At 41.7% G+C, this 24338-nt stretch overlaps 1 protein-coding gene across 2 annotated transcripts in view; it reads right to left on the bottom strand.

Annotated features, from left to right (window-relative positions):
- The window catches only part of GBE1 (1,4-alpha-glucan branching enzyme 1), a 226023-nt gene that overhangs the window by 120915 nt on the left and 80770 nt on the right, over window positions 1-24338 (bottom strand). For both annotated transcript variants that reach the window (XM_069760970.1, XM_069760971.1), the window contains exons 5-6: window positions 8467-8592; window positions 6901-7036 (exon numbers count right to left, since the gene is read on the bottom strand). In XM_069760970.1, coding sequence (XP_069617071.1) covers window positions 6901-7036; window positions 8467-8592 — 262 coding nt within the window. The remainder of the gene's footprint in view (window positions 1-6900; window positions 7037-8466; window positions 8593-24338) is intronic.

A 24338-nucleotide genomic window follows, 5' to 3' on the forward strand; every position in this document is an offset into this window, starting at 1 on the left:
GCAAGGAAGGTGACGGGCACAAGGGGGCATTCTTTGCGTCTGGAGGAGAGAAGGTTTTTCCACCAACATAGAAGAGGATTCTTTACTGTTAGGGCAGTGAGAATCTGGAATTGCTTGCCTGAGGAGGTGGTGATGGCGAACTCAGTCGAGGGGTTCAAGAGAGGCCTGGATGTCTTCCTGGAGCAGAACAATATTGTATCATACAATTATTAGGTTCTGTAGAAGGACGTAAATCTGGGGATTTATTATGATGGAATATAGGCTGAACTGGATGGACAAATGTATTTTTTCGGCCTTACTAACTATGTTACTATGTTACTATCAGAAGAATCAGAATGTAAAGCTATTCTATGAAAACAGCTCTTATGCAGGAAGACTTAAGACGTCTATAACATGAACTTGATTCATCGGAAGAGAACCCATATAATACCACATTTGCCCTACAGTGGCTCTCGCCAGGTAAATACCAAGCTGGCCCCAAAATTAGCCATCACCTGCCAGGGCCAATAAATTAATGCCCTGGCAGCTGAAATTTGAATGAGACAATTCAATAAAACGCCTTCTATATTGCCGTTTTTAGCAGAATCATCAGCACTCGGACATTGAGAGACAACTAACTTTTCTATGTGGGACATACAACGACCATTATCTGCACCTTTATAAAGCTGGTGGATTAAAGTAAAAGAACTAAAACAAGTAAAACAGAGAGGTCATATAATATAGGTTTGAGGAACTACAAACATACTACAAACATTTAACACTGCGTCATCAGCTGTCTACTCAGCATAGCCCCTCCAAAACTACCAGTAGCTGTTGCTGTTACTCCATTTACATTTTAAAGACAGTTTTTCCTTGCGATAACCATGTTTGACCATAAATGGGTAGTTTAATATGGATTTTGCAAAGCAAAATCTCATTTGGCGAATTGTGATGGAAGTTTAAGGGTTTTGCCATTCAGGTCTCTAGAAAGCAGCTACAAGAGGTGAGTCTCACTCTGGAGGCCTCAACATTTACATTAAATCGTCATGCTACCCAGTCTATGCGCATCAAGTATCAGAAGCTGGCTGCAAACATTTCACCCATATAGGTTCAAATCTGAGAAGCTGCAACATTTCAGAGAAAAACTTAGTTTAAAGGCTGCTGAGGACAGAGAAGCACGAGAGACTAGTTGGAGAGGAGGGTCTCCACATAAATACACGAAGGGTGAGACCAGACTATCCAGGGCAGCGGGTGGGGAGGAGCCAATGAGGACACGCCTGCCTGACTACTCTCTAGCGCGACTCGGTCCCTGGTGGCTATTAGGCTTCTTTTACACTTACCATGATTTTCAAAGCCCATTTTTGAGGGCCGTATCAACATTATTTTCCCGGTCTGCTGCAAAAATCTTGCAGATCGCCCTTTTTCTGAATTAGAATTGTAGGGAAAAAGTAGGGACCAAAAGATACGGCAATCCGCAAAAACGGAATTCACAGTGCACCGCAAAAACAAGCTTCCGTTGCTCTATATTTTTTTCGCAGCCGTAAATACGGCCCTCATGGCCTTACGGCGCTCCTACGAATTTTTGCGGCCCCATAAAAATGCATTGGGGCCGCAAAAATGGGCAGAAAAAAAAAACACGGCAAGTGTAAAACCAGCCTTAAACTATGTTTTTCACTGAAACGCTGCAGCATTTCAGAGTTGAACCAATTGATTTAACTAGAACCATACCATCAGAAACAAAACTCTTGCTACGAAGTTTGCACACCGATTACAATTACAAAATATTACAGAGCACAAAAAAAAGTCCAAAAAAAGAAACGTGCATTTGTAACTGCCTTGCATCCAGAAAGCTCGTTCTTCACTTTCGCGACCCCTATAATCATGTAAAGTGTCCACAATAACATTGTTAAGTGTTAGTTACCTTTTAGCAACTTAAAAAAGATTCTTCTCCACCATTTAAAAAAAAAAAAAAAAAAACACTAATATTTTCGGAGCGGCAGCCCTTTCTTTCTTGACATTTTCTGCAGTTCTAACCTCGAGACACCTACACACATTTACATCCGGCTTAATATTCCATGCTACGATCTTTTCACTTAAACTATGATTTACTGAGGAATATTTATAGTTTTATCCTATTTTGAAACCTAAGTAAAAAAAAAATCAAAACAACATGATGCAAAACACAAAAGTATTCTAGAGGTAATAAGCATAACACCCTACGGTAGATACAGGCGAGAATATTTTGTGCAAAAAAAAAAATAATGCGTATAATCCAACTTAAATTAAAAACCTGGTATTTTTCATTAGTCTGTAAATAGCGTTGCAACTTGGTCTCTGAAATTAAAGCCGGCTTAATATTTTAATGTTAATGGCCTTTACGTAAATGATTCAAAAAGGTCGCTTGCCGTTGTCCGGAGAAAGCCAAAACCGTAGCATTTTTCTGTTTTAATAAGACGAGAAACGAGGAAGATGCAAATACGAATCCAATTTGACGCCTGAATATTAAACTATGCCCATCTGCATGTCCTGAACTTCACGTGCACTTTTGATATTTGCAAGGTAAATCATGAAAGGCGGCAGAAGTAATTGATTGTTTTGTACTATCCTTTACGCTTAACCGGGGCTTTCTTTTTGGGTAAATACATTTCAAACACCCTGTACTTATATCTTTAATCATTACACATTGCTTATCACATTCAATTCCCCAAAGGACGCTCTTGAAAAGAACAGACATAAAAGGCGTATTTTTTTTCCCTTTTGCAGCTCTCTGTACAAGAAACACCTAAAGAAAATACAAAAAAAAAAGTTTCCCTCCCCCCTCTCCCCAATTCCTTTTTTATTTTGTTTTCTCCTTTGCCGCGTTTGTCACCTTAACTGCTTTTCTGTGATATGAAATGAAGGAAACCTGAAAGGAGAACAGTTAAGGGATAAATCCGCAGAAGTTAGAACAAATCCTTCTTAAGTAAAACTTTAATGTCAGTAAAGAGATCCTCCTTCAAACAGATGGGAGATGATTAATATCAGTAAACGGAATAACCTTCAGGTTAATAAGAGCAAAAAGGAAGAAAGTTTCATTTTTTTTTTCTTCTCTCCCCCTTTTCAATTCTGAACGTGCTGTCATAATGTTCCTGCTCAAGTGTGAACGGATTCTAATTATTATCGAGGTATTTATTTCGGCTTGTTTTAATTAAAAAGTATTCATTTTAACTGAAAAAAAAACCAAAAAACATAAGAAAAAAGATTCTTCAGAGCGCACCGTACTGATTAACTGTGTACAGGCATGTATTACAAATTTAACTTACATCTTCTCATATGTAAAATGAGAACTGCAAAAATATACATTCCATATTTTTTTTTCTGGCTGGCAGGTTAAGTAGTGGTCAATTAGTATTAATTTCCCTTTAATCAATGAGTAAAATCTCTAAAAAAAAAAAAAAAAGTTACAAATGGAACGAGTCATGTTAAGTCTTATTAAAAATCCTCTGTGTTCATCTAGAAAGGAGGGATTATTAATAGTGATGAGCGAGTGTACTCATTGCTCGGATTTTCCCGAAGCACGCTCTGGTGACCTCCGAGTATTTGTAACTGCTCGGAGATTTAGTTTTCATCGGGGCAGATGAATGATTTACAGCTACTAGCCAGGCGGAGTACATGTGGGGGTTGCCTGGTTGCTAGGGAATCCCCACAAGTAATCAAGCAGGCTAGCAGCTGTAAATCATTCAGCTGCCGAGATGAAAACTAAATCTCCGAGCAGTCATAAATACTCGGAGATCACCCGAGCGTGCTCGGGAAAACCCGAGCAACGAGTACACTCGCTCATCACTAATTATTATTTCTATAGTTTTCGGCTCATTGCTCAGGTCACCGGCCACCTCAGCTCTCAAGCACTGCTCTGACACTGGCCGGTTTGCAGGACGCTCCCAGCAGGGCCGGCCTTAGGCTAAAGGGTAACCTGTGCTAAATTGCCATTTGTGATCCCCACTCCATTGCTTTATCTACTCAGTTTGCCCAGGACGGTTGCAAGTCTTTTGATACTCTAAAAAAAAAATTGATTGAAGCTTTCTTCACACTATGACTCCATCTGCTCTCCTGAGGCTCACATGTAGTTCTTAGGCCACGTAAGCCCTGCAGCCAATCACCAGCTGTTTCCCTCTCACTTCCTTCGGATGAAAATGCGACTCGGAGGAAATCAGAGAGTCAGCAGCTCTCACTTCTTTTAGGTGTCAGTTGTGTCCAAATGAAATGAGAGTGAAGCCACTGTTGATTGGTTGCAGGGCTCCCGTGGCATAAAAAAACATCATGAGGGTCCCTGGAGAGCAGGTGCCATCATAGCTGGAATCACACCGGCACCTGAGGGGAGTAGAAGCTGCTTGTATTTTATAAGAGGGAATATAAGAATTGAGAAGGAGCTATCCAAGTAATGGACAACCCCTTTAACGAAAGAACTGGAGTAGGATGTGCCTAATTCAGAAGAGGGTTGCTCCATTACTTTGACATTGATAAACTATCGTAATGATATCAGATCAGTGACTTAATATTTGGTTGCACACCCTTTGGAATAAACAACTGCAATCAAATTGTTTCCTATAACCATCAATAAGTGCCTTACACTTCTCAACTGGAATTTTGGACCACTCTTCATTTGCAAACTGCTCCAGTTCTCAAATTTGAAGGATGCCTTCTCCCAACAGCAATTTTAAGATCTCTCCAATGGTGATCAATGGGATTTGGATCCAGACTCATTGCTGCCAATTCAGAACTCTACAGCACTATGTTTCCATCCATTTCTGGGTGCTTCTTGAAGTAGGTTTGGGGTTACTGACCTGCTGGAAGAATCATGACCTACAACGCAAACCCTGTTTTCTGACAAAGACCCCAAATCCTTTGGTAGTCTTCAGATATAATGATTAGTGATGAGCGAGTATACTCGTTGCTCGGGTTTTCCAGAGCACGCTCGGGTGATGTCCGAGTATTTGTAAGTGCTCGGAGATTTAGTTTTCATCGCCACAACTGAATGATTTACAGCTATTAGCCAGCTTGAATACTTGTGGGGATTCCCTAGCAACCAGGCAACCCCACATGTACTCAGGCTGGCTAGTAGCTGTAAATCATTCAGCTGTGGCGATGAAAGCTAAATCTCCGAACACTAACAAATACTCAGAGACCACCCAAGCATGCTCGGGAAAACCCGAACAACGAGTACACTCGCTCATCACTAATAATGATGCCTTGCAAATAGTCAAGGCACCCAGTGCCAGAGGCAGCAAACCCCCCTCAAACTTTCTTTGTAGACCCCATTCCATTTTCAGTAAACAGAATCATGTGTTTACCAAAAAGCTCTATCTTGGTCTTATCTGTCCACAAGACACTTCCCCAGAAGGATTTTGGCTTACTCACATACATTTTGGCAAACCGCAGTCTAGCTTTTTTAGGTATCTTTGTCAGCAGTGGGGCACTCCTGGGTCTCCTGCCATAATGTTTCATTTCATACAAATGTCAATGGATAGGTCATGCTGACACTGATGCAATGCATGGACAGCTTGAATTTCTTTGCAACTTGATTGGGGTTGCTGCTCTACTATCCTGCATTGCAACCTTTCATCAATTTTCTCTGCCCTCTACATCCAGGTAGATTAGCTACAGAGACATGGGTAGTGAACTTCTTGACTATGTTGCAAACTGTGGAAAATTGAACATCAAGATCTTTGGAGATGGACTTGTAACCTTGAGATTGTTGATATTTTTCAACAATTTTGGTTCTCAAGTCCTCAGACAGTTCTCTTCTCTTTCTGTTCTCCATGCTTAGGTGGCACACAGACACACAATGCAAAGACTGAGGCAACTTTCCTCTTTTCTATCTGGTTTCAGGTGTGATTTTTATATCACCTACACCTTTGACTTGCCATAGGTGAGTTTGAACAAGTATGCTTTTGTTATGCCCATTTTTGGGTGCTGTGTATGAAATTATGTCAAATTTGCCTTTTTTTTCAGTTTTTTTTTTCTGTCTTTGTGTTTTTTATTTCTTTGATCTTCTGTGTTGTTACAAGACACACAAAGGAAATAAACGTGCAAGGCTAGGTTCACATTGCGCTAACAGCAGCCCGTTCAACACATGCACTAACGGGCTGCTGTTAACGCAAGTGCCGACATTCCATCGCGCTAGCGCAGATAGAGCTAGCAGATGCTCTATCAGCGCTAGCAGTGACGGACCCAGAAACGCTGCCGCCCGCGTCCCAGGGTCCGTCACTCAATGATGGCACATCGTTAGCGCACGCCCATTGTGGGCGTGCGCTAGCAATGCGCCCGACATAGGGCATAATGGCGGCGTTAACGGACTGGATATGCAGCGGTGTAATGTAGTCCGTCTAACGGACGCCACAGACGCAGTGTGAACCCAGCCTAATTGCAATAATATTCTAGGAGAAATATTTCATTTTCTGGAACAATTTCTAGACTCTTGGCCATGATTGTATACATTTACATATATTTCTTTTGGGGTCAATAGTGTTTTATGCATGTGTGGTTGTATATGACTGGAGTGGCCATGCTCTTAACGGTACACTTCAAATGCTCCTGCCAAATGTAATCCTTAAACGTTGTGGAAATCTAGCCTATATTTAAGAAAAAATAAAAACCACAAAGCATTTATTCATACTTAAGACAGAAAACAAAAGGTTTACTTTGCCTGTGAAAAATAAAATGTCTGAATAGCCCAAAGTTGTCGGGAACTAGAAAAGAATAGCAGCTTTAGACTTAATGCATCACTCAACATGAGCCTATAAGGAGTATTACAGTCTATAAAATGACTTTCTGGAGGAAATGTCACAAGGTGAACGATTATTGCTTTGAAAATGTAACATATATCGATCAGAGAACAATGTAAGGAAGCAGTAGACACAAACTATTCCTACTTTAGCTTACCAAGATCCTTTATCTTTGGTAGCACATTATGTGTGAAATTTTTATAAGATGCAATTTTTCCTTCCGGTGATGCAATTCCGACATGAGCTTCATAAATGCGGATACTTTTTGGCCTCCTTGGGCGCTCATACTTACACTATAAGAAAAAGGTATGTGGTTATCTCTAGCATAATGTAAAAGGACATTACATAAAAATACATACATGTTAAATTGAGATTATTCAAGTTTTCTTAGATAACCGCTTTATACTTATTGCTAGGTATATTGAGGTGGTCTCATCATAGAATCTACATATATGGGAGCCGCGAGAGATCCGCTGGCTGCAAAGACCACGACCGCTAGAAATCTCCATAAGAATAACATTAGAATTCACTCCGAAGAATGGTGATAAATGTTAATACAGTGAGTCACTATGGCTGATGCAGAGTATTTCGGGAAGGGGTGAGGGGGGGAGCGTTCTATGATGATCTCTAAAGATACATAAATGAGAAGTCTTGATGGACCACACATCCAAGTGAAAAAGGCATATGTTCCTGCAGTGAAGATCGGCCACTGTAATCTATATGTACGGTCTTGTATAAAATAGGCCCCCATATCTTCCTCTGATTCCCGAATGTGCAGTGATGGACTGTATATAATGAATGGATTATTTCCACACTGTGACGCACGTTGGGATCACAGGCCAATTGGACTCATACTAACCCATGTTCTTGGGAGTAGAAAAGGACTTGCTTACAAAGGACTTCCAAGAATAGAACTTTACCGTTTTTTTTTTAAACTGCTTGTTTTAAAACTTTTTTTGCACGTTTTATGTAGGTCTGTTATTTCCCTATTTTTATACATAGTGCGCTGTACCTTTTGTGTATTAAAGCCATTAAACTTTAATATCTTTGTCATGTTGCCCTATAAAACTTAAGTGCCTCCGTAAAGATTAAGTGGTAGTTTGTGCATGTGGCATATGTAAGGCCTTCGGCCAGTAAGCACACTGTGTGCACGACATTGGGACTTACTGCCATCTCGGTAAGTGGTGGCAGCATGAGCGTGTTGGGAATGTGATCTGGCTTGGGGGACGTTCTGCGTTCAATCTGCAGTCTGAGTGAGGGGCGAGTATGAGACCCTTTAAAAAGCCACCCCACCCAAAGTCACAGAGGCTAAGACTGGGTTCACATTGCGTTATCAGCAGCCCGTTCAACACATGCGTTAAACCGGCTGTGTTAACGCAAGTGCCGACATGCCAAATCGCTAGCACAGATAGAGCATCTGCCCGCGTCTCAGGGTCCGCCATTCAATGACGGCACATCGCTAGCGCACGCCCATCCGACATAGGGCTTAATGGTGGCGTTAACGGACTGCGTTACACCGTGCTATGCCGCGGTGTAACGTAGTCCGTCTAACGGACTGCCAAAATGTAATGTGAACCCAACCTAAGTGAGAACCTGACTGTCTGTTACCTTAAAAAATTTTAATACTTGTAGCATATTTAGGCAATGTTTACCAAAAGCTTTGGGAATTTTAGACGTGCAAATTGCAATGGTTTAGAAGCAAAGGCAGCAGTTATCACCTTACCGTATAAGAGTCAACTGGTTGCCAATGAACCCAGTCATACACCACCTTTTTCTCCTCTTGAAAAACATACTTTGCCCATGGTGAGATCCGATAAATCACTTCTCCTGACTTGGTTTTAATTACTACCTTTAAAAGAAACGAAAAAAAGTAAATATCTGTAGATTCAAGTTTCATTTAGGGACGTTATAGTATTTCTTATGGATATTTCCACTCACAAGTAAAACTGACAAAGGCTGTATCTACAGTGACGACCACAAGTTTGGCTGTTGTGATGCCATTTTCCTGGTGACGTTAGTAAACCGGAAGCAAACGGTGAAATGATGAAGATTCTGTTTGACAATGTTTTATCTCTTTATGGTGTTAGTTTTCAATATTTGCTGGGCCAAATGTTTTGCATATTTTATCATAGGTAGTCAAAATTGGCCTAAAATTTTTATTTTTGCTTGTGTGTTTTTCGGTTAAAACATGGCAACGACAAAGTCAAATTTCTCACCAAACGTCTGGAGCTTATTCAGAGAGTAAAGTCTGGCAAAAGCCAAAAAGAGTTAGCTATAAAATTCAACTAATCTCAGAGTCAAGTGTCACGTATAGTAAAGAAAGAAAAAGAAGGTTATGGATCAGCTGAAAAACCTAGAAGTGGACGACCACATAAATATCTCAAAAGTGCTGTACAGATCTTGCACGAATTGAACGAAGAATGAGGGATCAAAGTGAGTCCCCAAACTGTGTGGCGATGGCTAAGAGCAGTAGGGTTGAATGTACAAGTTCCAGTCAAGAAGCCTTTCATCTCTGCAAAGAACCAGAAGGTCCGACTTGAATTTGCCAAAGAACACAGTCAATGCAAAGAGACAAATTGGTTTAAGGTGATGTGGTCAGAAGAATCCAAGTTCAATTCAAGTTCAAATCTGTTTGGTAGTGATGGCAAGCACTATATATACTGCCCAATTGGAAAACATAATTATGTAAGGTACCAAACAACAGAGAAACATGGTGGTGGCAATGTCAAGGATAAGGGCTGCTTTTCTGCATCTGCCATTGGCTCTCAGCATAGAAATGATGGAAGCATGAATGCTGCCATGTACAAGGATATACTGTAGAATGTAATGCTGCCACATGGTAAAACCAAAGTAGGCAGGGACTGGAAATTCCAGCAAGACAATGATCATCTTATTTAGTACAAAACTGGTTAACAAAGATAAATGTCCGCCTTTTGCAATAGCCAAGCCAATCACTGGATTTAAAACCTTTGGAGCACTTTTGGGATGAGTTAGGGCGACGAGTTGGAGCCCGTACCCATAGCATTAAAGATCAATTGTTTGCAGATTTGCAAAAGGAATGGAGCAAGAATCCTCAGGATGTCTTGAATATCCAATTTGATACAGGAAAGATATATATCTTGGTACCGTGTTAGCCAGTAGATAGAAAAATACCCCCAATCAGAGGACAATAAAACATTCCTCATCTAAGAACTGGCCCAATATTTATGGACATAACTGTTTATCACTCATGGTAATTCTACTTCATGTCACCTGTCTTATCCATGGTTTTTTATTTTTTCTGTGCTATGTTGTGCATAAATATGTGATTCTTCAGAATTTCTTTTAGTCTTTGCCTGATGAAGAGACCTGTGTAGTCTCGAAAGCTTGCAATTTGTTACCATCTTTTCAATTAGCCATTAAAAGGTATCAACCACTGAGGACTCTCAATTCTAAATATTTTTGAATATCCAAGTGGCTTCAATACCCCGTCAGTGTGGTGCAATATTTAAAGCAAGAGGTTATGCTACAAAATACTAAGTTATGGCATTGTAAACAATGAATTACTCTCTATGTTGTTGTTGTGATCAATAAATAGTAAATGCAAAACATTTGGCAGACAGTATTCTTTAGGTTAGGTTCACATTAGCGTTTGAATCTACAGCATATCCCCTGAATGTGCAAATGCATGCAAAAACTAAGCGTTTATCCGCATCAGCTTACACATGATGGCAAAAAACGCTGCGTGTGCATGCATTTATTGCCTGCGTTTGCGTTTTTTATGCGCATGCGTTCGAAATTTCCATGAGGACGTGGATCAGTTCCTGGACAAGCACAGTCCAAAGTAAGCAAGCGCATCGAACGCATGCGTACGCAAGGACATGTGTACACATGCGTTCCCAAAGACAGCAATGCGTTTTTTTTTAATGCACTCATCCGCATGCGCATGCCTGCGCATACTTGATGGATTTTTGACACCTCCAAAAATGCAACATGTTGCGTTGGCCGTGCCCCGCCATACACCGGAAAAAGACGCATGCATACTCAAAAGCATGGAAACGCATGCGCACACCATGTTAAAAATAGGGACGCCTGACACATGCGGATGTATGCGTCAGAAACGCTGTGGACAAAACCGCAAATGTGAAACCGGCCTTAGTTAAATGACCATACCTATATTCTAAAGCATTTTGGTTAAAATTAAGATCTTGCACAACGACACAACTTAGTCGCCACTGTATATTACATTCCTACATTAATCCTAAAATCTACTGTATATTGTACAATCATAATTAATGTTAACCGTACTTTTCGGAATTAAAATAAAAAAAAAAATGACAAAACATTCAGCACATTTGTGGGGTCTTTGCGGTCAGTTTTGCTTAAGACATCATACCCATTGAGATGTACAAAGCTAAAAGTCTGGAATGCGAACATCCGATAACTCCATGTTCTACCAGACCTCCATATTATAGTATGTTTTGACAATATTTTAGCACAGTATATACAGGCACAGTTTGATGGTCTCAGGCACAAACAAGCATTTAGCGATGAGCGCAAGTGCTCATTACTTGAGTTTGCCTACGGTGCTCGGGTGTGCACAAAGTATCGCGGGTGCTCGAGTGACATGTTCGCGTCCCCACGCCGGGATGTTTCGTAGCTGTTAGGCAGACACAAGATATGTGTGGCCTGTGACATGCACGGGCAAACCCCACATGGTTTGTGGCTGTCTAACATGTAGTTGTTGGGACTCGAACATGTCACTAGAGCATCCGCGATAAAAAAGTGCAGCAATAAGGGGTCTTTAACGGTATGTGCACACGTTTAGGTTTTTTTGTGATAAAAACGCATTACAAACTGCAGACATATACATCCTATCATTTAGAATGATTTTCTGCAATTTTTGTGCACATGATGCGTTTTTTTCCCGCAAAAAAAACGCATTGTGGTAAAAAAAAAAGCAGCATGTTCATTAATTTTGCGGATTTTTCGTGTTTTTCCCGCTATTCTATGCATTGGGAAAAAACACAAAAAAACGCACAAAAACGAGCAAAAAACGCAAAAAAATGCATGCGGATTTCTGGCAGAAATGTCCGGTTTTTGTCAGGAAATTTCTGCTAGAAAATCCTGATGTGTGCACATACCCTAAGGCTGGGGTCCCCAGCCTGTAGCTCGGGAGTCACATGTGGCTCGCGAGCTCGTGATGTGTGGCTCGCGGCTGCTTGCCAGCTTTAGCATTAGCCCCAGTTGTAAATAACTATTAAGAGCAGATCTCTAAATAGTGACTTTTGTGTGTAGCCCTGTACAGAAGAGCAGATCTGAATGGAGGCGAGATAGGAAACCGTGGAGCTTGGCATACTACCTTGGTGTCATTTCAGTGGAAAAGCTTTGATTGTCATTATACCAGAAATGGAGGCTCTCGGTGTCACTACTGTGAGTGAGGAAGGAGCTGGTTGTGGCTCGCGATCTTCTTTCGTAGCTGGATGTGGCTCTCAAGGTCAGAAAGGTTGGGGACCTCTGCCCTAAGGGTATGTGCACACGTTCAGGATTTCTTGCAGAAATTTACTGACAAAAACCGGACATTTCTGCCAGAAAGCCGCATGCGTTTTTTTCGCGTTTTTTTTCCAGAGCTTTCCCAATGCATTGAATAGCAGGAAAAATGCGAAAAATCCACAAAATTAATGAACATGCTGCTTTTTTTACAGTGATGCGTTTTTTTCGCGGAAAAAAAACGCATCATGTGCACAAAAATTGCAGAATGCATTCTAAATGATAGGATGCATATGTATGCGTTTATGCGTTTTTATCGCGAAAAAAACGCAAAAAATCCAGAAAGTGTGCACATACCCTAAATGTTAGATTTTTATGGTATATCTAAACAGGAATTTCACCCCGGGCCTGCCAAGTGAAGAGGTAATAATATATGTACAACTCTCAGTTAAATTATCTGACAAATTGAGATGACCAATTGTGAGGCAAATACCAACAGATACTAAACATTTATGGCATATTGAGGAAATACTACAAATGTCCAGTAATGCCATTTACCTGCAGATATAGGGTCATCTGTAGGAATAGAACATTTGAATACTGTGTAGCCAGCTTACTGAAAGTACAGCTTGAATGGGAGAAAATAAAGCTACAGTGGCATGTAAACGTTTGAGCACCCCTGGTCCAAATTACTTTTATTGTGAACAGTTAAGCAAGTTGAATATGAAATTATCTCTAAAGGCCTAAAGTTAAAGATGAGTTTGGGGACACCCGCATGGTTAGAACCTAGCAACACAACCATTGAAAGTATCAAAGCCTGCAAACCTCTTTTTGCAGCCAAACAAGCAACTTTCATTTCTTGTTTGCGGGATTTTTATCCATTTTTCCTTGGAAAATTCTTCCAGTTCTGTGAGATTCCTGGGCCATCTTGTATGTACTGCTTTTTTGAAGTCTAGCCACAGATTTTCAATGATGTTCAGATTAGGGGACTGTGAGGGCCACTGTGACACCTTCAGGTTGCGACTTTTGGGGTCGTCTATTGTGGATTTTAATGTGTGTTTAGGTTTAATATCCATTTGTAGAAGCCATCCTCTTCAACTTCTTTACAGATACGGTTATGTTTGCAACAAGAATTTGTTGAAATATCATTGAATCCATTCTTTCCTTTACCCGTGAAATATTTCCTGTGCTATTGGGTGCAACACAACTCCAAGACAAAATTGATCCACCCCCATGCTTAATAGTTGGCGAGATGTTCTTTTCTCTAAATTATGTGCCCTTTTTTCACACACATCTGAGATCACTGTGGCCAAAAAGTTCTATTTTAGCCTCCTCTGTCCACAGGACTTGATTCCAAAATGCATCAGGCCTGTTTAGATGCTCTTATGCATACTTCTAACGCTGAATTGTATGGTGAGGTCCGCTTTATGGTTCAGAGTCCGCTAGCCGAAGGCTGAAACATATGATCACACACACGAAGGTAAAGCATGAATGTGGTTTATTGTTATTGCGGTTCAATGTTTCCAAACCGCTTTAATCAGGACCAAACCACAATGATTCACTCATTGCAACATATGTCCTTAATGGGTTCTGCTGTAGCCTATACATGTTTCTACAGAAGTTTAGCATGTCACAACCCTATAAGGTGAGCATACCCATTATATTTTACACCATTTGGTTATCAGATAGGAACCTATTTGAGCTTATCTGTCTTTACAGTTTTACCATTTGATTTATATTTGTGCAGATGTCTCTGAACAGTAGAACAATGTACCACAACGCCAGAGTCTGATAAATCTTTCTGAATGTCTTTTGCAGTCAAGCGGGTGTTTCGATTTGCCTCTCAGAAAATCATACAAACAGCTCTCACTGAATTTTTGCTTGGTCTTCCAGCCCTCATCTTGACCTCCACTGTTCAAGTTAACTGCCATTTGTCAATTACATTTCAAACTGGGCAAAGGGCAACTTAAAAGTCCTTTACTATCTTCTTATAACCTTCTCTTGATTTGTGGGCCTCCACCATTTTCAATTTCAGAGTGCTAGGCAGCTGCTTAGAAGAACCCATGGCTGCTGTTTTTTGGCACAAGGTTAGAGGAGGCTGGGTTTTTATAAAGATGGGAAATTTGCACGACCTGGCCTTTCCTAACGATGATGGTGAACAAGCCATAACCCGAACAGACTAATTAAGGTCTGAAAACTTGGTCAAAGTTATCTGAGAACACAAATCACCAAGTGTGACCAAACTTTTGCAAATGCCCATTTTCCTTTTTGTAATTTATACAATGTATAAAAAAAAGACAATATTTTTTTTTTCCTAAAATACAAAGGAAATGTGTCATCTTTAACTTTAGGCCTTTTTGAGATCACATCACCTTCAACTTGCTTAACTGTTCACAATAACAATAATTTTGATAAGGGGTGCCCAAACAGTTTTCATGCCACTGAACAGTATAGACTCCTTGCAGCTGCTCGCTTCTAGTCATTGAGGCGGTTATAGTCACGGCTCACTACACAGTTTAGGCACCTACAGTGATAGCCTGCTCTCCAGCATGAGTGCAGTGTGTATGTGCACAGAACAGCCTGTCAATCAATGTGCCAGGGAGTGATTACAGCAGGCTTGATGCAGAATGAACGGTGATTGTAACTGCTCCCTTCAAAGCTTGAGGTGACTGGAAGAGTGGAGGTAGTGAGAACGTAAGCTGTAGCTACACTTCCAATAAGCATGAACATTGGCTTTAATCCTATATCTCCAGATATATAGCATTTATGGACTGGACAGGTTACCATAAACTAGGACAAAAGCCAGTTACACTTTACACTGCAGCGCTTCGTAGAAAACATACAATTAAAAACTGGCCAGGGACAATGTGTCTCGAATGACTATTCCAAGTCAAGACCCCAGCGGGTGATCTACCACCTTCTTCTCATTGACCGACGGGTCTCTTTCTATACACCGAACAAACATAGGAGAGACCTGCGAGTCTAGGGAAGTGGCGAGGAGACAAGCCATTAGAGCAGGGGTCCCCAACCTGTAGCTCGGGAGCCACATGTGGCTCGCGGACCCATGAATTGTGTCTCACGGCTGTCTGTCAGCTTGGTGCATTAGATCCAGTTCTAGCAAATGGGTATCAAGAGCACATCTGAATTTTGTGAGCAGCCCTGCACAGAAGAGCAGATCTGCATGCACATCTACTGGTCTTAGGGTTTTGAGATGATTTAAGTATGGTATGCTGGAGACAAGGTGACACCACCTGTCAGAGGAGGCGTTTGAAGCTGGATATGACAGTGTCTTGGGAGTGCTTTATAGGAGAATACTGAATGGGGGTATTGTAGGAACCCTTGGATATTTGTATACTGCTTTGCGGTGATTGATTCTTGTGGAAAAGCTTTGGTTACCATTATGCCTGTAATGGGGGCTTTGGTTGCCACTATTTTGAGGGGGGCGTGAGCTCAATGTGGCTCACGACCCTCTCTCAAGGCTGGATGCGGCTCGCGACCCTTTCTCAGAGTGGACTGTGGCTCAAGGCCAGAAACGTTGGGGACCTCTCCATTAGAGAGATGCCTCCGACTTGTCATCTGAGATACATAGTCACGTGGAAAGCTTTTTAACTTATATTAATTTTCTCGAAAATACATTGGCATCAGAGTAAAACATAATCGACTATATAAATGATGCAGAAATTCTCTGATTCACGCGTCCTGTGTTCAAGCAGCATAAATCTACCATCACATTCCCTTTAAGGGGAAGTAGGAAGCAGTTCTACAAGAGTGTACAAAGGGTCTTTAAAAAAAAAAAAAAAAAAAGAAAAAAACATTTTAGAGGTGGCATGTTTTATTAGTGTAACCACAATTTTTTTTTTACTTTTTTTAAAGTACGGAGAAAAGTTATTTTGACAAAGCACGTGTGTTGTTTCATTATGCAGATGGCAGTGTCTGCCAGCGAAGGTCGTCATAGATTTGTAGAATTCAGTGACAAAACATGACAGTTCAAGGAGACTCTTAGCCTCAAGCTCCCTACAATCAAGTCTCCAGATTTAGGGTTTTATTTTCTAGCATTGCAGGATAGAGTATGCAAAAAAGTTACCGTTTAGATTTAAAGTGTACCAGTCTATCCAGTGCCTGGAGCAGCCACTTTTATCCGTCCATCACTTCAGAACTCAAGATAAATGTACTGGTCAGTAGAGATTTATAGCTCTTAGCCCTCAGCCTCAAAAACAATTTCAGGGAATAATACAGCATTTTAGAATACAAAAAAAAGTCACGATTCAAGCAGAATCCTTGAATCACTGAAGAATCTAATACAATGGAAAAGTAAAGACGTTGTGAACTAAAGTTTTATCTTTTTTCCCTTTTGTAGCGCAAAGTAGTAAGAAAGACATTAACACTATAGAAATAACACGCTGACAGAAGAAGACAAATAAATACATAGCAAGCCAATGAGCCATTCTGTCCTTCGCGCATTAAACCATAGCTGGTGTTCTAGCATGAACTCTATGGCTAGGTACCGTATATACTCGAGTATAAGCCGACCCGAGAATAAGCCGGCCCCCCTAATTTTGCCACAAAAAACTGGGAAAACTTAATGACTCGAGTATAAGCCTAGGGTGGGAAATGCAGCAGCTACCGGTAAATGTCAAAAGTAAAAATAGATACCAATAAAAGTAAAATTAATTGAGACATCAGTAGGTTAAGTGTTTTTGAATATCCATATTGAATCAGGAGCCCCATATAATGCTCCATACAGTTCATGATGGCCCCATAAAATGCTCCATACAAAATACGCCCCATATAATGCTCCATAAAGGTTAATAATGGCCCCATAAGATGCTCCATATTAAAACATGCCCCATATAATCCTGCATAAAGGTTAATAATGGCCCCACAAGATGCTCCATAGACACATTTGCCCAATATAATGCTGCACAAATGTTGATTATGGCACGATAAGATGCTCCATAAAGATATTTGCCCCATATAGTGCTGCACAAACATTGATTATGGCCCCATAAGATGTTCCATAAAGATATTTGCCCCATATAGTGCTGCACAAACGTTATGGCCCCATAAGATGCTCCATAAAGATATTTGTCCCATATAGTGCTGCACAAACGTTAATTATGGCCCCATACAGACATTTGCCCATACAGTGCTGCACAAATGTTATGGCCCCATAAGATGCTCCATGCAGACACTTGCCCCATATAATGCTGCACAAACGTTATGGCCCCATAAGATGCCCCATACAGACACTTGCCCCATATAGTGCAGCACAAACATTATGGCCCCATAAGATGCCCCATACAGACACTTGCCCCATATAGTGCTGCACAAACGTTATGGCCCCATAAGATGCCCCATGCAGACATTTGCCCAACATAATGCTGCATAAACGTTATGGCCCCATAAGATGCTCCATACAGACACTTGCCCCATTTGCTGTTGCTACGATTTAAAAAAAAAAAAAACAAAAAAAAAAAAAACACATGCTGACCTCTCTGTCGCTCAGTCCCCCGGCACTTTAAATATTCACCTGACTTTGTTCCGGCCGCCGCTCCGTCTTCAGCGTCTTCTGCACTGACGTTCAGGCAGAGGGCGCGCACTAAGCACGTCACCACGCCCTCTTACCTGAGCGTCACTGCAGAAGAGGCTGAAGACGGAGCGGCGCCCAGAACGGGGAGCAGGTGACTATCGCACAGCGTTCCCCCACCCCCATTATACTCACCTGTTCCTGGCGCTGTGCAGTCCCTGGTTCCCCAGCTTCTTCCTGTACTGAGTGGTCACGTTACCGCTCATTACAGTAATGAATATGCGGCTCCACCCCTATGGGAGGTGGAGCAGCATATCCATTACTGTAATGAGCGGTACCATGTGACCGCTCAGTACAGGAAGAAGCTGGGGCGCCGGGGAGCCAGGAACCTGCAGGGACCGCGCCAGGAGCAGGTGAGTATAATTAGACAGCCCCCGCTCCCCCTCCCGCCGACCTCTGGGTATGACTCGAGTATAAGCCGAGGGGGACTTTCTGCCCCAAAAAATGGGCTGAAATTCTCAGCTTATACTCGAGTATATACGGTATATAATAAGGTGACATTAACCTGTGATGATCACGTTCCTTTCAAGCCTACGTCTCCTTGTGCTCAATTCTATACGCATCCCACTCATGTAAAATCTGTTAAACTTATGTTATGACAAAGTAAAAAACAATATTTACATCACAATATGGTGAGCACAATCAAAAATGTGGAGGCAGGAGACAATCATAATCGGTGAACTGATCAGTCTGTCCTAGCATTTAATGTATATTGGACAGGTAACTCCTTCTCACCCGCCAATGGGGTGGTCTTTGTTGTCCTCTCTCATTCTGGGAGTTTGAGGGTTCTGTGCAGGATCTTAGTTCCCAGCATTGCCATTTTCTGGACAGAGAGTTCAGATGTTGCTCCTGGGATCTGTTGTAGCCATTTTTCCAACTTAGGGGTCACTCCTCCAAGTGCTCCTATCACCACTGGAATCACTGTTGCTTCACCTTCCTTATCTTCTCCACTTCTCCTTTGAGGCCCTGGAATTTCTCCAGCTTCTCATATTCCTTCTTTCTGATGTTGCTGTCACTAGGCACTGCCACATCTATTATTTTTGTTGTCTTCTGATCCTTGTCTACTATCGCAATGTCTGGTTAGATAGCCAACCCCTGCTTATCCGTATGGATCTTGAAGTCCCACAGGATTTTAGCCCTTTAATTCTCCACCACTTTTTCTGGGGGTCTGCCACCTGGTCTTAATGGGACTTAGCCCATATGCTGTGCAGATGTTCCTGTATATAAAATTTCCACTACTTGGTTGTGGCGTTCGGTATACGCTGTTCCTGCTTACGTTTTGCATCCTGCCACTATGTGTTGGACGGTTTCTGAAGTTTCTTTGCATAGTCTGTACCTTGGGTCTTGTCTTGTGTGGTAGATACCTGCTTCTATGAATATTGTACTTAGTGCTTGCTCTTGTGTCACTTTGATTAGTGCCTCTGTGGTGTCTCCGAGTCCAGCTTTCTCCAGCCATTGGTAGGATTCCTCCATTTCAGCAACCTCCATTATCTGTCAATTGTACATCCCATGCAGTGTCTTGTCTTGCCATGGTGCTTCATGTTCCTGTTCTTCCTTCCAGATCTGTTGTTGTTGCTGCCTTTAGGCTTTCCCTCAGCATCTCATCTCTTGGTGCCATTTTTCTGATATATTCTTGGATACTCCTTGTTTCATCCATGATAGTGGCTTAGAAGCTTATCAAGCCTCAACCACCCCCTTTCTGTTGGTATACAATCTTTGGGTGCCAGACTGAGGGTGGAGACCTCCATGCATTGTAAGGAGCTTTTGTATCTTCACACCTGCAGCCTCCATTTCTTCTTTTGGCCAGTACACTATGCCAGCAGGGTATCTGATAACTGGCAGGGCATATGTATTGATGGCGCGGATTTTATTCTTCCCATTGAGCTGGCTCTTCAGGACCTGTCTTACCCCTTGATGTATTTGGATGTTGCTGCTTTCCTTGCCTCCTCATCATGGTTACCATATCCCTGTGGGATGCCGAGGTACATGTAGCATGTGTCTACATCTGCTATGTGCCCTGCTAGTAACATAGTAACATAGTAACATAGTTAGTAAGGCCGAAAAAAGACATTTGTCCATCCAGTTCAGCCTATATTCCATCATAATAAATAAATACCCAGATCTACGTCCTTCTACAGAACCTAATAATTGTATGATACAATATTGTTCTGCTCCAGGAAGACATCCAGGCCTCTCTTGAACCCCTCGACTGAGTTCGCCATCACCACCTCCTCAGGCAAGCAATTCCAGATTCTCACTGCCCTAACAGTAAAGAATCCTCTTCTATGTTGGTGGAAAAACCTTCTCTCCTCCAGACGCAAAGAATGCCCCCTTGTGCCCGTCACCTTCCTTGGTATAAACAGATCCTCAGCGAGATATTTGTATTGTCCCCTTATATACTTATACATGGTTATTAGATCGCCCCTCAGTCGTCTTTTTTCTAGACTAAATAATCCTAATTTCGCTAATCTATCTGGGTATTGTAGTTCTCCCATCCCCTTTATTAATTTTGTTGCCCTCCTTTGTACTCTCTCTAGTTCCATTATATCCTTCCTGAGCACCGGTGCCCAAAACTGGACACAGTACTCCATGTGCGGTCTAACTAGGGATTTGTACAGAGGCAGTATAATGCTCTCATCATGTGTATCCAGACCTCTTTTAATGCACCCCATGATCCTGTTTGCCTTGGCAGCTGCTGCCTGGCACTGGCTGCTCCAGGTAAGTTTATCATTAACTAGGATCCCCAAGTCCTTCTCCCTGTCAGATTTACGCAGTGGTTTCCCGTTCAGTGTGTAATGGTGATATTGATTCCCTCTTCCCATGTGTATAACCTTACATTTATCATTGTTAAACCTCATCTGCCACCTTTCAGCCCAAGTTTCCAACTTATCCAGATCCATCTGTAGCAGAATACTATCTTCTCTTGTATTAACTGCTTTACATAGTTTTGTATCATCTGCAAATATCGATATTTTACTGTGTAAACCTTCTACCAGATCATTAATGAATATGTTGAAGAGAACAGGTCCCAATACTGACCCCTGCGGTACCCCACTGGTCACAGCGACCCAGTTAGAGACTATACCATTTATAACCACCCTCTGCTTTCTATCACTAAGCCAGTTACTAACCCATTTACACACATTTTCCCCCAGACCAAGCATTCTCATTTTGTGTACCAACCTCTTGTGCGGCACGGTATCAAACGCTTTGGAAAAATCGAGATATACCACGTCCAATGACTCACCGTGGTCCAGCCTATAGCTTACCTCTTCATAAAAACTGATTAAATTGGTTTGACAGGAGCGATTTCTCATAAACCCATGCTGATATGGAGTTAAACAGTTATTCTCATTGAGATAATCCAGAATAACATCCCTCAGAAACCCTTCAAATATTTTACCAACAATAGAGGTTAGACTTACTGGCCTATAATTTCCAGGTTCACTTTTAGAGCCCTTTTTGAATATTGGCACCACATTTGCTATGCGCCAGTCCTGCGGAACAGACCCTGTCGCTATAGAGTCACTAAAAATAAGAAATAATGGTTTATCTATTACATTACTTAGTTCTCTTAGTACTCGTGGGTGTATGCCATCCGGACCCGGAGATTTATCTATTTTAATCTTATTTAGCCGGTTTCGCACCTCTTCTTGGGTTAGATTGGTGACCCTTAATATAGGGTTTTCATTGTTTCTTGGGATTTCACCTAGCATTTCATTTTCCACCGTGAATACCGTGGAGAAGAAGGTGTTTAATATGTTAGCTTTTTCCTCGTCATCTACAACCATTCTTTCCTCACTATTTTTTAAGGGGCCTACATTTTCAGTTTTTATTCTTTTACTATTGATATAGTTGAAGAACAGTTTGGGATTAGTTTTACTCTCCTTAGCAATGTGCTTCTCTGTTTCCTTTTTGGCAGCTTTAATTAGTTTTTTAGATAAAGTATTTTTCTCCCTATAGTTTTTTAGAGCTTCAATGGTGCCATCCTGCTTTAGTAGTGCAAATGCTTTCTTTTTACTGTTAATTGCCTGTCTTACTTCTTTGTTTAGCCACATTGGGTTTTTCCTATTTCTAGTCCTTTTATTCCCACAAGGTATAAACCGCTTACACTGCCTATTTAGGATGTTCTTAAACATTTCCCATTTATTATCTGTATTCTCATTTCTGAGGATATTGTCCCAGTCTACCAGATTAAGGGCATCTCTAAGCTGTTCAAACTTTGCCTTCCTAAAGTTTAATGTTTTTGTGACTCCCTGACAAGTCCCCCTAGTGAAAGACAGGTGAAACTGCACAATATTGTGGTCGCTATTTCCTAAATGCCCAACCACCTGCAGATTTGTTATTCTGTCAGGTCTATTAGATAGTATTAGGTCTAAAAGTGCTGCTCCTCTGGTTGGATTCTGCACCAATTGTGAAAGATAATTTTTCTTGGTTATTAGCAGAAACCTGTTGCCTTTATGGGTTTCACAGGTTTCTGTTTCCCAGTTAATATCCGGGTAGTTAAAGTCCCCCATAACCAGGACCTCATTATGGGTTGCAGCTTCATCTATCTGCTTTAGAAGTAGACTTTCCATGCTTTCTGTTATATTTGGGGGTTTGTAACAGACCCCAATGAGAATTTTGTTACCATTTTTCCCTCCATGAATTTCAACCCATATGGACTCGACATCCTCATTCCCTTTGCTAATATCCTCCCTTAAAGTGGACTTTAGACAAGACTTTACATAGAGACAAACCCCTCCTCCTCTCCGATTTTTACGATCCTTTCTAAACAGACTGTAACCCTGTAAGTTAACTGCCCAGTCATAGCTTTCATCTAACCATGTCTCGGTTATTCCCACTATGTCAAAGTTACCTGTAGATATTTCTGCTTCTAGTTCTTCCATCTTGTTTGTCAGGCTTCTGGCGTTTGCGAGCATGCAGTTTAGAGGATTTTGTTTTGTTCCAATCTCCTCACTGTGGATTGTTTTAGAAATGTTCTTACCTCCCTTCTGATTATGTTTTCCTGGGTCGTCTTTGTTTGAGTCTAATGTTTTTCTTCCCGTCCCCTCTTCTTCTAGTTTAACGCCCTCCTGATGAGTGTAGCGAGTCTTCTGGCGAATGTGTGTTTCCCAGGTTTGTTGAGGTGTAGTCCGTCTCTGGCGAGGAGTCCATCATACCAGTAATTCACACCGTGGTCCAGGAATCCGAATCCTTGTTGTCTGCACCATCGTCTTAGCCAGTTGTTTGCATCAATGATCCTGTTCCATCTCCTGGTGCCATGCCCGTCTACTGGAAGGATAGAAGAAAAAACTACCTGTGCATCCAGTTCCTTTACTTTCTTCCCCAACTCTTCAAAGTCCTTGCAGATTGTCGGTAGGTCCTTCCTTGCCGTGTCATTGGTGCCAACATGTATCAGAAGAAATGGGTGGACGTCCTTGGAGCTGAAGAGCTTTGGTATCCTATCGGTCACATCCTTGATCATCGCACCTGGAAGGCAGCATACTTCTCTTGCAGTTATGTCCGGTCTGCAGATGGCTGCTTCTGTGCCTCTCAGTAGTGAGTCTCCCACCACCACCACTCTTCGTTGCTTCTTGGCTGTACTTTTTGCTGTCACTTGTTGCTGTGTGCCCTTTTCTTTTTTGCTTGCTGGTATTGCTTCATTCTTAGGTGTGCCATCTTCATCCTCTACAAAGATTTGATATCGGTTCTTCAGTTGTGTGGTTGGTGATTTCTCCATGGTCTTCTTGCTTCTTTTGGTCACATGCTTCCACTCATCTGCTTTTGGAGGTTCTCTGACACTTTTTGCACCTTCTGTGACCAGTAGAGATGCTTCTGTTCTGTCTAGAAAGTCTTCATTCTCTTTGATGAGTTTCAAAGTTGCTATTCTTTCTTTCAGACCCCGCACCTTTTCTTCTAAAAGGGCCACTAGTCTACACTTCTGACAGGTGAAATTGGATTCTTCTTCTGGTCGATCTGTGAACATGTAGCACATGCTGCAGCTCACCATGTAGGTTGTCACATCTGCCATGTTGCTCCTAGATCCTGCTGACTTGCTGTGTGTTTTCCTTCTTGTGTAATCTACTCAGCCAAGCTCTCTTGCAATAATGTCCTACAGGCAAAAATTCGCGTGCCGTAAGGCGCGCGGTTTGGTGATGCTTTCGAAGCAGCTGGTCCCGGCTGTACCCAACGATCTTCTAGCTTAGGGAGACTTCGCTTCTCCCAGAAGGCACCTGGAATATGCAAATTAGCCTCCTGAAGCTTGAATCCCTGGTTTGGTGATGCTTTCGAAGCAGCTGGTCCCGGCTGTACCCAACGATCTTCTAGCTTAGGGAGACTTCGCTTCTCCCAGAAGGCACCTGGAATATGCAAATTAGCCTCCTGAAGCTTGAATCCCTGGTTTGGTAATTCCACTCCATCAGTCTTGACTACCTTGCCTCCCTTTATTTCCAACCGGCCACACTTCTTCAGTCTAAAGGACATCCCAATGTCTTCGCTGTAGATCTTTGTCAGGTAGATCAGTGAATTGATGTCTCGTTCGTTTTTCGCATACAGTT

Source organism: Ranitomeya imitator, chromosome 3 (assembly GCF_032444005.1).
Source record: "Ranitomeya imitator isolate aRanImi1 chromosome 3, aRanImi1.pri, whole genome shotgun sequence".
Taxonomy (NCBI): domain Eukaryota; kingdom Metazoa; phylum Chordata; class Amphibia; order Anura; family Dendrobatidae; genus Ranitomeya; species Ranitomeya imitator.